Source organism: Helianthus annuus, chromosome 15, assembly GCF_002127325.2.
Source record: "Helianthus annuus cultivar XRQ/B chromosome 15, HanXRQr2.0-SUNRISE, whole genome shotgun sequence".
NCBI classification, from domain to species: Eukaryota; Viridiplantae; Streptophyta; class Magnoliopsida; order Asterales; family Asteraceae; genus Helianthus; species Helianthus annuus.
In genome coordinates this window covers 68194384-68211066 of record NC_035447.2, presented here as the reverse complement: position 1 = coordinate 68211066, position 16683 = coordinate 68194384, and the positions used below count along the sequence as shown (strand labels likewise).

General features: G+C 41.0%; 1 protein-coding gene across 1 annotated transcript; it reads right to left on the bottom strand.

Moving 5' to 3' along the window:
* Nucleotides 1–729: 729 nt before the first annotated feature.
* LOC110913885 lies at nucleotides 730–3180 on the bottom strand. The gene is made up of 4 exons (XM_022158703.1): nucleotides 2940–3180; nucleotides 1681–2729; nucleotides 1489–1578; nucleotides 730–861 (listed from the first exon to the last, which is right to left on the bottom strand). The coding sequence occupies exons 1-4, from the start codon at nucleotides 3178–3180 to the stop codon at nucleotides 730–732; spliced, it is 1512 nt and encodes a 503-aa protein (XP_022014395.1).
* Between the last annotated feature and the right edge of the window lie 13503 nt (nucleotides 3181–16683).

Here is a 16683-nt window from a genome sequence, read left to right as displayed (position 1 = left end):
ACGTACGCACATAATGCATATAACATAACATCTATCATGAAATCAATTAATCATTCAGGTTTATAAAATCACATATCGTGCACAAACGTTACATCAAAGTAAGCCTAAAGTTCGAGTTGTCACAGCATCAGCGACTACATTTGCCTTGCCAGGATGGTAGCATATTTCGCAATCATAATCATTCAAAGTCTCCATCCGACGACGCTGCCTCATGTTAAGATCTTTTTGGTTAAACGGATGTTGAAGGCTTTTGTGATCAGAATAAATCACACACTTGGTTCCATATAGATAATGCCTCCAAAGTTTTAGTGCGAATACAATGGCACCCAATTCCAAATCATGGGTGGTGTAGTTCTTTTCGTGCACCTATAATTGACGTGAGGCATAGGCAATGACCTTACCTCTCTGCATGAGCACACAACCCATACCTGTGTGCGATGCATCGCAGTATACAACAAATTCTTCAATCCCTTCTAGCAATGTCAATACAGGAGCATTGCTCAACTTTTGTTTAAGAATTTCAAAAGATTCTTGCTGCTTGGGACCCCAATCAAACTTTATATTCTTACGAGTTAACATAGTTAGAGGTGCAGCAATCCTAGAAAAATTTTCAATGAAACGCCTGTAGTATCCTGCTAAACCCAAGAAGCTACGAATCTTTGTAGGTGTTTTTGGTGCTTGCCAGTTCATAATCGCTTCAATCTTAGCGGGATCCACCTGGATACCACGCTAACTCACTACATGCCCAAGAAACTGGACTTCTCGGAGCCAGAACTCACATTTAGAGAACTTAGCATAAAGCTTTTCTTGTTGCAGAAGTTCAAGAATACATCGGAGGTGTTTTTCATGATCAGCTTGATTCTTCAAATAAATAAGTATGTCATCAATAAAAACAATGACAAACTTGTCTAGATAAGGCTTGCAAACGCGATTCATGAGATCCATGAATGCTGCAGGTGCATTAGTGAGCCCAAAAGGCATCACTAAGAATTCGTAGTGGCCATATCGAGTCCTGTATGCATTCTTATGCACATCTTCAGTTCTGACCTTCAGTTGATGGTAACCTGACCTCAAGTCGATCTTTGAAAAGTAACTTGCCCCTTGAAGCTGATCGAATAGATCATCGATCCTTGGCAACGGATACCTGTTCTTGATTGTAACCTTGTTCAACTCGCGATAATCAATGCATAAACGCATTGAGCCATCCTTTTTCTTCACAAATAGAATCCGCGCTCCCTAAGGGGATGAGCTAGGTCGAATGAAACCCTTTTCCAACAAATCATCCAACTGTGTTCTTAATTCTTTCATCTCAGTTGGTGCCAACCGATAAGGTGCTCTTGCAACTGGTGCTACTCCAGGAATGATATCGATCCTGAATTCCACTTGCCTGTCTGGAGGTAAACCAGGTAACTTTTCAGGAAAAACGTCTGGATATTCAGAAATAACAGGGATGTCTTCGATCTTGGGCTTTGGCTCATCAACAGTCACCTGTGCCATATAAATGACACACCCTTTCTTCAAACACCTTGACGCCTTAAGCACAGACACCTGCTTAGGCAATCCATACTGCGTATCTCCCTGAATTGTAAGTGGCTCACCATGAGAGGTTTTAATGACTACTTGCTTCTTGTCACATACAATTTGGGCTTGGTTAAAAGATAACCAATCCATGCCTATCACTATATCGAATCCTGCTAATTTCAACGGAAGCAAAGACAACGGAAAAGAGTGATTCCTAATGGATATAAAACATCCATCTAAAATTGTTGAATCAGTCTCTACGGTACCATCGGCCAATTCTACTTCATACTTTATGTTTAGAGTTTTAACAGGCAGACTTAACAGTTTACAAAGTTTATTGTCTACGAAAGACTTGTCTGCGCCAGAATCAAACAATACTCTAGGATAAACATCATTGATAAGGAAAGTACCTGTTATAACATTGTCATTCTGTACCGCTTCATGCGCATTCATATGAAAGACTCGAGCATTAGTCTTCTTAGCCTCTTCGGGCTTCTTTGGGTTCTTAGGGCAGTTAGTCCTTATGTGCCCCTTCTCATTGCAAACATAACAGGTTGCATCCTTCAATTTCTTGCAATCCAAGGTTCTATGCTCTTTCGATTTGCAGATCCCACAAACTTTAGGCTTCGTCTGTGATTGCGATTGCGATTCAAGCCTGCACTTCCCAAAATGGTGTTTCTGGCAGGTTTTGCACTTAGGTTTTTCACCTGACTGCTGGTTGTCCTTTTTAAACCCAGAGCCCTTCTTATGCTCAGAGTTCCCCTTCCGTTTCTTATCGGAGCGATGAGAATTCGCATCCTCTCGTTTCCGCTTTCCTTCATCAGAAGCTTTGGCAGACCTGTTTCTGACTGCATCTAGTGTGAGAGAGAGAGATAGATCCACCACGGACCTGTATGTGGTAGGTCTGGAAGCCTTCATATTTCCCTTGATTTCTAGAGCTAGACCTCCAATAAAACGTGCTATGCGCTTTGGTTCCGGTGCGACCAAATAAGGAACCAATCGGGACATGGTGTTGAAGCTGGTAACATACGCCTGACAATCCAAGTTCTTCATGACCAGAGTCAGGAAGTCGGTTTCGATTTTCTCTACCTCATGCTGAGGACAGAAGTTTTCCTTGATCAGTGCAACGAATTGATCCCAATACAAGTTATACAATGGGATCTTCCCCGTGGCTTGGATTAGCGACCTCCACCAAGCCAAAGCTTTACCTTTAAATGATTGTGAAACAAACTTCACAATATCCTGTTCCGCACAACCACTAATGTCAACTACAGTATCCATCTCATCGAGCCATGGCATACAATCGATGGCTCCTTTTTCTCCTGTAAAGTCCCTTGGCTTGTAAGAGACGAAGTATTTGTAGGAGCAGGTCTTAACACGTGGCTCCTGATTGAGCACAATTCGTTTGGATGGAATACTTCTCTGATTCGACGAATGATGAGAATCGTCTTTATGAGATGCATGTGTCTTGGAAGGTGGTTTTGTATGAGGTACAGATTGGGTCCTGCTGCGAGTACCACTTGATTCCTTGAACTGTCTGTCAAGGGCTCTAGTAACAGCATTGTCAATCAATGCTTGAAGATCTGCACCAACTACGTTTATTCTGGTGGTATCATTTCTCTCCCTTGGATGATTGTTAACCTCTTCTGATTTAGACATGCTGAAACTTGATTGCTATAAAACAATTGACAATAGATTGTTTAGAGGTCTATTAAGGAATCACCATTTTTGATGATTCATTAACCATGGTAAATATAAACCGTATTTGGTTAATTTGTTAATCATAATTATTTCTAAATTTTTCATTATAATTTATCCCAGTTATAAATTATTAAGGGTATTAGAGTGGCATAAAAGGCCTAGTCACAAGGATAGTTTTAGCCATGATCTTATAGGATCGAGACATTAAGGTTTGAACATAGTTCATCACCTTTTCTGACAGGGAGTCATAGACTACAACTGTCATTTTGTCTTATAGGACAATAAGTACGGTTCGTAGGTACTTCGTCACTAATGGACATTCAAATCAACAAGTAAGAATAAGGAATTGGAAAAATCCAATATAAGGATGACTAGTGTGATTTTATCGAATCACATTTGCCAGGAGTGTTAACACGTTTTCAGATGTTAACAAAGATTTGAATCTTAAAAAGGTTTTACCATCATGGCCATGTCTAAAATGACATATGGGCTAGGTTATGCATTTAAGATTTTCTTTTAACATTTAATGGCAGATCAATTGTAAATTGGAATGATATTTTGATTTGTTTTATATAGTACACGCATATAATGACAAATAAAAATTTTAAAATGAAACATTCCATAAATTGAAAGAAGTACACAACTGCCCTAAACGGGACTTTAAATAGATAACTTGTCCACACAGGGACTAAAATAAGGAATACAAGTCCACACAGGGACCAAATACATAAATAAAATGTCCACGCATGGACTTAATGGAATATGAAATAACAATACAATAAATAAATAAGGATTTTTAATAATCCCTCTTCTTCTTCCCCTTAATAAGGTTTGCCAAACCCTTTAGTAGACCGCGGTGGCTCCTACGCTCCTCGTCTACCCTTTGTTCCACCTCGTGCAACCTTTGGAGGATCTCTTGCTATTGCGGTGGTTGAATCTGTGGCTGCTGCGGCGGCTGCTGCTGCTGAGGTTGAGGAGGTGGTGGGTATTGATACCCATATGCGGGGTAGCCAGTTGGGTACGTAGCTGGAAAGGGTCCAGGGTAGAGAGCATTGTAGTTTGCTGCCTCGAGGTACGGGTCAATGGCAGGGGCATTGTTATAATTATAACCCGAATAAGCTTGCTGCTCAAAAGGGTTATACCCAGCTGCACCTGGGTATGATGGAATTGGGTTTTCATAACCCATGTGTGGTGCTAGTTCGACTGGTGCAGAGTCGACTTCAGAAACTGGGTTTGAAGGCCCACCCATTTGCGGGTCTTCATACAGCGGTGGGTAGTTGCTGTTGCTGGAGTGTTAGGGGGTGCTGAAATGGAAACCCCCACGCACGGACATCCTTGCACCTCTTCTTCGCCTCGGTGGTTCTGGAGGCAGTTGCTGCTCTAGCGGTGGCGGTGGCGTGACCGCCTGAAAATGCGGGTCCTCAGAAGGGGCCTGTTGGTGTGGTGGTGAGTTGCGGTGAGGGGGATTATACTCCCACTTGTATGTAGCCTATCTTTCAGTAAAAATATCAGAGCCCCTGTAAGGCGAACCTTGAAAGGATGATCCGCTAGAAATCTCAATGGGATGCGTCGGCGTCCCAGATGGTGGCATTTCTGGATCTGGATCATCGTCCACATCCATGTCCTGCATCTCAGGATAATGATCAACTGGTCCCAAAGGGTTTTGACCCTATGGTTCTTCTATCTGGTTCATCGGGCTGAACCGGCTCTGAAAGTATGGTGTCGGGTTCTGGAAGGAATGGTGTGAACCCGATCGTTGCAGTGGAATTAAAGAATGATGTGAATCATGTGACTCCTCAGCTTGATGTGGCCCGAATGAATGGTGGTAGGACGGTGAGGAACTGAGTGAGACTGAGCATCTCGCGGGCTCCAAATAGGTTCTCCAGTCTTCGTGAGGACTAGAGCTAAGTGTTACTGATGGTGTATGTCACACCCCGGCCGCGTATAACATGCAACCGCGGCGGAAACGCCGGGGAGTGTTGGGACGGAATTAATTGTTTCACAACTATGGCATATAAAATTATATTTTATTTATTAAACACGAGTGTTACATCGTTTCAAAACAGGAAATAAAGTGTTTATAACATAATTAAACTAGTCTATCTTCGTTTTATATCTCTAAGCCACAGGTCCACCCTAGTATCACATTCATCATCCTAAGCGACAGCTCCTGAAAACACATGTGAAAGTAGGTACGTCAGCATAAAAATGCCTGTGAGATACATAGGTTTTGTGAAAATGGGATTCATGACTTGAGTTATAAAAAAAACGTTTAATAACAGCCAGTCATGAACCTTGTAAATTGTTTTGTCTTGTAAATCATTTGAAAAACGATAAAACCAGATGATATGTATAGATAAATGTAAGGTTAAACGAATAACCAAGTAAAATGAGTTGAATAAGATAAGTTGTTGTTAAAAATAATGTCTTGTGAAGAATATGTTATTTGTGTAAAACGTAATACGTCTAAACTGAAATGATTTAGATAACGCTACGATATGTAATATTATACAAACACTTATATATAGGAAGTACCAGCGGCGTATCCACCATGTTTGTATCGTATTACACCCGTTTCGTTACTCAAATCATTTACCCAAACCAACCACCATGTAAATTGTTCATGTATGAGTCAATTGTCAAGTGTTATTGTGTAAACCATATCGAAATGTCTATGTTCAATGTAAACCACCAAATGTGTATATAAATGTCAAAATGTTTATGTTTAATGTAGATCATGTAATGTGTACCCAAAATATATCATGTATGGTAAGTGAAATATATCAACTAAACCATATGTAAAATGCACAAAAACAAGGTATTGAAGTAAAACATGGTTTAAATCAAAGTTATGTTTTGTGGAACAAACGCATGCTATACTGATACAAACGTTTATGCGGTATTGTGAAAATGCATACATCCAAGCCTTGAGACTGTGGCGATAAACCCTTAAACAAATTAAAGGTTTATCTAAGTTATGTGTATCGAATTCGGTCATTCCTTTCATCCAAACCAACCTAGGATGTCCGGAACGGGAGTTGACAATTCCTATGGTACCACTACCTACTAATGAACGGCGTAGCTAATGTTAATGAATGTATTGTTCCATGTTAAACAAACCAAATGTCATACCAAAATGAAGGCATGTGATGTAAGCAATTGTACTAAGTATGCACACAATGGGTATAAATAGCATGAAATGTAATGTGAAACAATGTACTAAGTACGCACACAATGGGCATACATAGCATGAAATGTAATGTAAAACAATGTACTAAGTACACACACAATGGGCATACATAGCATGAAATGTAATGAAATCATGTATTATAATGTACTAACGAACATAGCAGGTATATGATGTGAAAACATGGAAAGCATGAAAGTAACAAGTAGGCACATGTGTTTCACCCCAAAACAGTTTGGAAAACGGTAAAAGAGGGGTTCAATGTACTCACCTGAGATTGCTTTGAAGTTCTTGTATAACAACGAAATAATGCTAGAGATCACGGAATATCAAATGGCACCTAATAGGTAGCTATATTAATATACCGGACCAAAATTGGAAGATTGGATAGAATAAGGGTTCGTAAACCAAACGAGTATAGAGACTCGTGTAATATGGTTTAACAAAGCCTACATTCTAAAATGAAACCTAACCTAAGTGCTTGCGACCCATTACGACCCGTTTAGGTAGCTTATGCTACCTTAACGCGTCGTTTGCGTAAAACGCGTTTGGAACGCCTAACATCGTGACCATAAGGTATAACCTCGGAAGGTTATAGCTATGGTCACCTAATGTGTTTGGTCGAATCCTAATGATCGACCAAATGGGTCGGGTTCGAAAGTGTAAGCGATTGTTTAGATCGCTTACCTTACGACCCTATATAAGCACTATACTAAGAGTGACGAGCTAAGCATGTTAGAACATGCTTAACTAAGTTTAGAAAACAAGTTTGGTGTCAAAACAAACGGTTTTGATACCCACGAGTAGTTTGGTTACAAAATACGCAAGAATGCGCATTTTGGCCGAAACTACGACTCGTCACTGAGCCTAGATAACGTGGCAATCAGTAGGTATAGTCACTACGGACGATAACCATCGTGATCACGCTCACGTTATGAAGTTCCAATGAACTTCGTGTTGACCATAAGCTGGTCAACGCAGAAAGTCAAACAAAGTTTGACTTTAGCACTAGAAAGCGATTAAAAGAACGAAAGAACACTTACGAAGGGTCCCCGAAAGCTAAACTTGATCCAGGAGCTCAGGTATGAAGCAATAGCATCAACTTAGAGCTATTTGATCAGTTTTGTGGGTTTTACACCAAATGGGGGGGGTATTTATAGGAAAAGCAAGACCGTTAGGATCGTTTCTTGAATATCGTGGCACGATCTCATGCATACACTTGTCAAGATGTTATGGTATCATATGGTGACCCTAACTCCAGAGATTGTGAAAGGGCATTGCCCTTTGGAGTGATTGAAAGGCCAAATTCAGCCAAAAAACGAGTTTCTGCATCTGCAAGGCTCACGCGGCCCGCGTCAGAATGCAGGCAAAACTCAGGCGGGCCGCCTGGCCTTGTCTGATCTGCACAACTTTCAGAAATGACAGTTTTAGTCCCTGCTGCATATTTAAGCCATTTCCAACACTTCTAAGGCCCGTAAAGCCAACTTTAAGGCCCTAAAATGATACCTAAACATTGTGGACATGAAACATGCTCAAAAATATGTCGGATGTTGGTTCATTTGGTCGTACGAACGCGATGTTCGCATAATTACGACGGAATGCGCATAAGCGCGAAAAACGATCCAAAATGCGTGACGAATGGATTTTTCTCATGCCAAACACTAAGGCATAATATTAGGATGCTTACATAAATTTTTGGATGTCCGGATGTATTCAGAACGTAAGTTATGCGCGAAAGTGCAAACTTTTGCACTTTTTGACACTTTTAGCCCCTGAATGATCCAAAAGTTTGTTTTAGCATACCAAACCCCTCAAAGCCCATTTCTAAGCTATGTAAAGGATATTTTTGGTATGTTTAACTTATGGACATGTTCCGGAATGTTTGTTACAGTTCAAATTGGCATACTTTCGAAGTTTGTCAAGTTTAGTCCCTGTAAGCGAATTAACTTGTTTTTGCCATACCAAAGCCTTCAAAACTTATTTCTAAGTTATGTAAAGGTTATTTAAGGTATGTTGAGTATATGTTGATGTTCCGGAGTATTTGTCGTATTAAACTGAGTACGTTTACGCACCAGTTTGCGTATAATTCTCCAGAAAGCGATGTAGAGTTTAAAATCGAACAAAAGTTAAAACATGAAAAATGTAAAACACAACCAAACAAACATTGGGATCAAATAACATTGTTTTATTGATAATTGAACTGTTCATAATGATTTCGAGCACAAATGTTACAGTCTCCCCAACTTGTGGAAATTTCGTCCCGAAATTTATTTAGAAGAAACTCGTGGAAAAAGATGCGGATATTTTGCCTTCATTTGATCTTCGCGTTCCCAAGTAAACTCGGGTCCACGTTTAGATTCCCAGCGAACCTTGACCAGAGGAATGCGCTTGCGTTTAAGCCACTTGACTTCACGTTCCATGATTTCTACCGGTTTCTCAACAAATTTCAGTGTTTTATCAACACGAATTTCGTCAAGCGGTATGTGGAGGTTCTCATCAGCTAAACACCTCTTGAGATTGGACACGTGAAAGGTTGGATGAACATTTCCAAGTTCAGGAGGTAACTCAAGTCTGTAGGCTACCTTACCGATTCTTTCGACGATCTTGACTGGTCCAACGTATCTAGGTGCAAGTTTTCATTTCTTTCCGAATCTGACCACACCTTTCCAAGGTGAGACCTTAAGTAATACACGATCACCGACTTGAAAATCCAAGGGCTTGCGTTTTAGGTCTGCGTAACTCTTTTGACGGCTTCTAGCTGTCTGAAGGTTATCACGAACTTTCTTAACCTTATCTGTTGTCTCTAAAATGAGGGCAGGTCCAGTAAGCTGAGCCTCGCCGATCTCATTCCAGCAGACTGGTGAACGACATTTTCGACCATAGAGAGCCTCGAAAGGAGCCATGTTGATGCTGGAGTGATAACTGTTGTTGTAGGAGAACTCAATCAACGGAAGATGTGAATCCCAACTACCACCAAAATCGATCACACAAGCTCTAAGCATATCCTCCAGTGTCTGGATTGTTCTTTCAGATTGGCCATCCGTTTGTGGATGATAAGCTGTGCTCAGATTAAGTTGGGACCCCATAGCAGATTGCATGGTTCTCCAAAAATGAGAAGTGAAACGAGCATCTCTGTCAGAAATGATGTTCAAAGGAACACCATGTCGAGCTACAATTTCATCCACGTAGATTTGAGCAAGTTTTGTCAGCCGAAAAATCCTCACGGATTGGCAAGAAATGCGCTGATTTAGTAAGACGATCAACAACTACCCAGATGGCATCGTGACCTTTCTTTGTGTGCGGGAGTTTGGTAATGAGATCCATGGTAATGTTTTCCCATTTCCAAACTGGGATCTCTGGTTGCTCCAATAAACCGGAAGGACGCTGATGTTCCGCCTTCACCTTAAGACAAGTAAGGCATTTTGATACATATAAGGCAATGTCTTTCTTCATACCAGGCCACCAATACTGAATACGAAGATCCTTATACATCTTATCTGAGCCAGGATGAATAGAATAACGAGACTTATGGGCTTCATCCATAAGCAGGGTACGAAGATTATCTTGGCTTGGGACCCACAAGCGGTCCATGAAGTAATATGATCCATTGTCCTTCAGTTCCAGGGCAGGAGTTATGTGATAAGGAAATTCCTTATCCATCAAGCCTTGTGAAACACAAGATTGTTGAGCCTGAGAAATACGTGCTTGGATATCGGATTGAGCTTGAATAACAGATTGGACATGAACACAATGAAGCTTAGTACGTTCCTTGTGACTCAAAGCATCGGCTACGACATTCGCCTTACCAGGATGGTAGCAAATTTCGCAGTCATAGTCGTTTAGAAGATCCACCCAACGTCGCTGCCTCATGTTGAGTTCTTTCTGATTGAAGATATGCTGAAGACTTTTGTGGTCCGTGAAAACCACACATTTTGTACCGTACAAATAGTGACTCCAAATCTTAAGAGCGAAGACAACTGCACCCAACTCAAGATCATGAGTGGTGTAGTTCTTCTCATGTATCTTCAATTGCCTTGATGCGTATGATATGACTTTGTTTCTTTGCATCAGGACGCAGCCAAGACCTAATTTAGATGCGTCGCAATAAACGACGAAATCATCATTGCCCTCGGGAAAAGTTAGAACAGGCGCGTCGCAAAGTTTTTGTTTCAAAGTCAGAAACGCTTCCTCTTGCTTGTATCCCCAATCAAATAGCTTGTTCTTCTGAGTTAGGGCTCTTAGAGGAACTGCAATCTTCGAGAAATTTTTTATGAAGCGGCGGTAATAACCCACTAGACCAAGAAAAGAACGAACTTCACTAGGAGTAGTAGGCGTATCCCAATCCTTAATCGCACTGATCTTGGAGGGATCTACATGAATACCTTGTTCGTTGACAATATGTCCCAAGAATTGAACTTCTTTAAGCCAAAATTCACACCTGGAGAACTTGGCGAAAAGTTGCTCTTTCTTTAGGAGTTCCAAAGTAAGACGAAGATGTTGCTCATGATCAGCTTGCGTCTTAGAATATATCAAAATGTCATCAATGAAAACGATGATGAACTTATACAAATAAGGCTTGCAGACCCTATTCATTAAGTCCATGAAAACAGCAGGAGCACTAGTCAAACCAAACGGCATGACTGTGAACTCATAATGCCCATAGCGAGTGCGGAATGCTGTCTTGGGAATATCTTCTTCATGCACACGGAGTTGATGATATCCAGATCGCAGATCAATCTTTGAAAAATAAGAAGAGCCTTGCAATTGATCAAAGAGATCATCAATGCGAGGTAGGGGATATCGATTCTTGATGGTAAGCTTGTTAAGCTCACGATAATCGATACACATCCTAAAAGATCCATCCTTCTTCTTGACAAAAAGAACGGGAGCACCCCAAGGTGAAAAGCTAGGACGGATAAAACCTTTGTTAGAGAGTTCCTGTAGCTGCTTAGACAACTCTTGCATCTCAGACGGTGCAAGACGATATGGAGATCTGGCAATGGGATTTGCACCAGGTACGAGATCAGTACGGAACTCGACTTGGCGTGCTGGGGGTAGACCAGGTAACTCTTCAGGGAAAACCTCTGAATAATCCCGAACGACAGGAATATCTTGAATAGACTTACCTTTGCCCTTATCTACTACAACATGTGCCAAAAAGGCCACATAGTTCTTCCGCAGATACTTCCGAGCTTTAAAACAAGACATGAGTTTGAGACCACCAGCAGGTTTCTCACCACGAACCTGTAGGATCTCACCTGACGAAAGCGGCATGCGGATGATCTTCTCGAAACAAACTATCTCTGCGCGATACTTGGCTAACCAATCCATACCCACAATAACGTCGAAGCTTCCAAGTTGCATAGGCATGAGGTCAATAGGAAAAAGATGGTTGTTAAGGTTCAACTGGCAGTTGCGGAGAACAGAATCAAGAACAATGGGTTCACCGCTTGCCACTTATACTGTCAATGGTTTACCTAGTTTCGTTCGAGACACTCGAAGCAATGGTTCAAAAGATAACGACACAAAACTCTTATCGGCACCCGAATCAAAAAGAATAGATGCTGGCTGATTATTAATAAAGAACGTACCGTTCACCACATTATCATCTGCTTGTGCCTCTTGTGCATTCATGTTGAAGACTCGACCTCGAGCCTGAGCCTGATTCTGATTGGCATTCTGATTCTGGTTGGCTAGCCTTGGGCAGCGATTTCTGTAGTGGGTCAGATCCCCACAGTTATAACAAGCACCTGGTAGGTAGTGTGGTCGTGTAGCTTGACCCTGTTGCTGAGCAGGAGGCTGAGCAACTTGTTGAGCCGGGTTCTGAACTGCGCGATTTTGAGCAAACCGACAAACATCGGCAAGATGACCTGACTTCCCACAGTTAGTACAGAAACGACACTGATGTTGCGGCTGATGGTGACTGTTGCATCTATTGCACAAAGGTGCATTCCCGGAATAGGGCTTCTTCGCTGGAGGCTGTGCGGGTTGGTTGGGAGCCGCCTGGTTAGCTTGGGCAGTGACAGCATAGTTTTGGGAAGCCTTACGCTTCCTTGCCCTTTTCGATGAACCAGAATCCTTTCCATTTTTGTTTTGACCTTTCTTGCTATCTTCCTTGTCAGACGACTGTTTCTTGCCCTTGTCACCCTTCCTGTGTAATTTATTCTTCCGAATTTGCGACTCAGTCAATGTCACTGATAACTCGATCGCCTGACGGAGTGTGGTAGGGTTACTACCAGTAATGATGTCTTGTACCGAGTCAGGCAGGTCGTCGATGTACCTTTCAATAGCCTTGTCGAGTGGGGCAACCATAGTCGGGCAAAGCAGACTCAACTCCTCAAACCTATCAGTATATGGCCTGTGCTCGCCACTATCTTGTTTCAAATCATCAAACTCTTTCTCCAACGCTCGTTGCTCATGACGAGGACAAAACTCCCTCATCATAAGAGCTCTGAGTTCAGCCCATGTCTGTGCTAGAGCAACTTCTGCACCACGGTCTCTCATAACCCCGTTCCACCACGTAAGAGCCCTCTTCTGAAACACACTTGAAGAAAACTCGACCTTGCGATTGTCAGGACACTGCACGTGACGGAATGTATTCTCAATGCTCTCGAACCATTGAAGAAGCCCAGTTGCTCCTTCGGAACCACTAAACTTGAGTGGTTTAGCCGAGTTAAAATTCTTGAAATTGCATGGAGCATTGTTGTTGTTGTTGGCTTGATTCCATTGAGCAAAGAGGTTTGGAAGTGCAGCAGCCATTTGCTGTGCAATAATTTCTGCCAGCTCGGCATTTGCTACCTGATTGTCGCGTCGAGGAGGCATTCTAGAAGAGGAAAACATGAAAGGAAACGAGTGAGATGATTGGATGAAGAGAATGAGATGAAACAAAATCAACAAAAGCAAAGATGGTGGTTACGCATCGCAAAGCAAACAAACGACACGCAAAGTCTGGTCAAAGTAAATGGGTCATAAATAATGTATCGCGAAGACATGTTCGCCTATAAGTGAACACTCACCCCAAGAGTTCCCAGGTAAGAGTGACTGGTCCGATTATGTGGATTTGTACGAACACTCTAGCCTTCGACAGAAAACTCAGGGTACAGGCATTCACTCTTCCAGTTCGCACGTGTTCACATTATTAAAACCCGAAAACCTTGACGATATTTTTGAAAATCCAAAGGGGTTCAAAACCTAGTAATCAATCATCCTTGAACAGACGATTAATTTTCAAAGCGGATTCGGAATCGAAGTTCCCGTTGTGGATATCACCTAAGGATAGGTGATGTGCATGTTTTAAAATCTAAACACAAGATAACTTGTGTTAGGTTCCTAGAAAGTTATAGTCTAGGTCAAAGCATTACTAATAACCTAATTCCCTATAACCATTGGCTCTGATACCAACTCTTCTGTCACACCCCGGCCGCGTATAACATGCAACTGCGGCGGAAACGCCGGGGAGTGTTGGGACAGAATTAATTGTTTCACAACTATGGCATACAAAATTATATTTTATTTATTAAACACGAGTGTTACATCGTTTCAAAATAGGAAATAAAGTGTTTATAACATAATTAAACTAGTCTATCTTCGTTTTATGTCTCTAAGGCACAGGTCCGCCCTAGTATCACATTCATCATCCTAAGCGACAGCTCCTGAAAACACATGTGAAAGTAGGTACGTCAGCATAAAAATGCCTGTGAGATACATAGGTTTTGTGAAAATGGGATTCATGACTTGAGTTTAAAGAAAACGTTTAATAACAGTCAGTCATGAACCTTGTAAATTGTTTTGTCTTGTAAATCATTTGAAAAATGATAAAACCAGATGATATGTATAGATAAATGTAAGGTTAAACGAATAACCAAGTAAAATGAGTTGAATAAGATAAGTTGTTGGTAAAAATAATGTCTTATGAAGAATACGTTATTTGTGTAAAACGTAATATGTCTAAACTGAAATGATTTAGATAACGCTACGATATGTAATATTATACAAACACTTATATATAGGAAGTACCAACGGCGTATCCACCATGTTTGTATCGTATTACACCCATTTCGTTACTCAAATCATTTACCCAAACCAACCACCATGTAAATTGTTCATGTATAAGTCAATTGTCAAGTGTTATTGTGTAAACCATATCGGAATGTCTATGTTCAATGTAAACCACCAAATGTGTATATAAATGTCAAAATGTTTATGTTTAATGTAGATCATGTAATGTATACCCAAAATATATCATGTATGGTAAGTGAAATATATCAACTAAACCATATGCGAAATGCACAAAAACAAGGTATTGAAGTAAAATATGGTTTAAATCAAAGTTATGTTTTGTGGAACAAATGCATGCTATACTGATACAAACATTTATGCGGTATTGTGAAAATGCATACATCCAAGCCTTGAGACTGTGGCGATAAACCCTTAAACAAATTAAAGGTTTATCTAAGTTATATGTATCGAATTCGGTCTTTCATCCAAACCAACCTAGGATGTCCGGAACGGGAGTTGTCAATTCCTATGGTACCACTACCTACTAACAAATAGCGTAGCTAATGTTAATGAATGTATTGTTCCATGTTAAACAAACCAAATGTCATACCAAAATGAAGGCATGTGATGTAAGCAATTGTACTAAGTATGCACACAATGGGCATAAATAGCATGAAATGTAATGTGAAACAATGTACTAAGTACGCACACAATGGGCATACATAGCATGAAATGTAATGTAAAACAATGTACTAAGTACGCACACAATGGGCATACATAGCATGAAATGTAATGAAATCATGTACTATAATGTACTAACGAACATAGCAGGTATATGATGTGAAAACATGGAAAGCATGAAAGTAACAAGTAGGCACATGTGTTTCACCCCAAAACAGTTTGGTAAATAGTAAAAGAGGGGTTCAATGTACTCACCTGAGATTGCTTTGAAGTTCTTGTATAACAACGAAATAATGCTAGAGATCACGGAATATCAAACGGCACCTAATAGGTAGCTATATTAATATACCGGACCAAAATTGGAAGATTGGATAGAATGAGGGTTCGTAAACCAAACGAGTATAGAGACTCGTGTAATATGGTTTAACAAAGCCTACATTCTAAAATGAAACCTAACCTAAGTGCTTACGACCCATTACGACCCGTTTAGGTAGCTTATGCTACCTTAACGCGTCGTTTGCGTAAAACGCGTTTGGAACGCCTAACATCGTGACCATAAGGTATAACCTCAGAAGGTTACAGCTATGGTCACCTAATGTGTTTGGTCGGATCCTAATGATCGACCAAATGGGTCGGGTTCGAAAGTGTAAGTGATTGTTTAGATCGCTTACCTTACGACCCTATATAAGCACTATACTAAGAGTGACGAGCTAAGCATGTTAGAACATGCTTAACTAAGTTTAGAAAATAGGTTTGGTATCAAAACAAACAGTTTTGATACCCACGAGTAGTTTGGTTACAAAATACGCAAGAATGCGCATTTTGGCCGAAACTACGACTCGTCACTGAGCCTAGATAACGTGGCAATCAGTAGGTATAGTCACTACGGACTATAACCATCGTGATCACGCTCACGATATGAAGTTCCAACGAACTTCGTGTTGACCATAAGCTGGCCAATGCAGAAAGTCAAACAAAGTTTGATTTTAGCACTAGAAAGCGATTAAAAGAACGAAAGAACACTTACGAAGGGTCCCCCCCCCCCGAAAGCTAAACTTGATCCAGGAGCTCAGGTATGAAGCAATAGCATCAACTTAGAGCTCTTTGATCAGTTTTGTGGGTTTTACACCAAATGGGGGGGGGTATTTATAGGAAAAGCAAGACAGTTAGGATCGTTTCTTGAATATCGTGCCACGATCTCATGCGTACACTTGTCAAGAGATTGTGAAAGGGCATTGCCCTTTGGAGTGATTGAAAGGCCAAATTCAGCCAAAAAACGAGTTTCTGCATCTGCAGGGCTCACGCGGCCCGCGTCAGAATGCAGGCAAAACTCAAGCGGGCCGCCTGGCCTTGTCTGATCTGCATAACTTTCAGAAATGACAGTTTTAGTCCCTGCTGCATATTTAAGCCATTTCCAACACTTCTAAGGCCCGTAAAGCCAACTTTAAGGCCCTAAAATGATGCCTAAACATTGTGGACATGAAACATGCTCAAAAATATGTCGGATGTTGGTTCGTTTGGTTGTACAAACGCGATGTTCGCATAATTACGACGGAATGCGCATAAGCGCGAAAAACGATCCAAAAGGCGTGACG

Coding starts and splice junctions, on each gene's coding strand:
- LOC110913885 (XM_022158703.1), bottom strand. CDS start 3,180: ATGTCTAAATCAGAAGAGGTTAACAATCATCCAAGGGAGAGAAATGAT. Junction 2,730..2,939: donor TCATTCGTCGAATCAGAGAA/GTATTCCATCCA, acceptor AATCATTTAAAG/GTAAAGCTTTGGCTTGGTGG. Junction 1,579..1,680: donor AATTAGCAGGATTCGATATA/GTGATAGGCATG, acceptor CTTACAATTCAG/GGAGATACGCAGTATGGATT.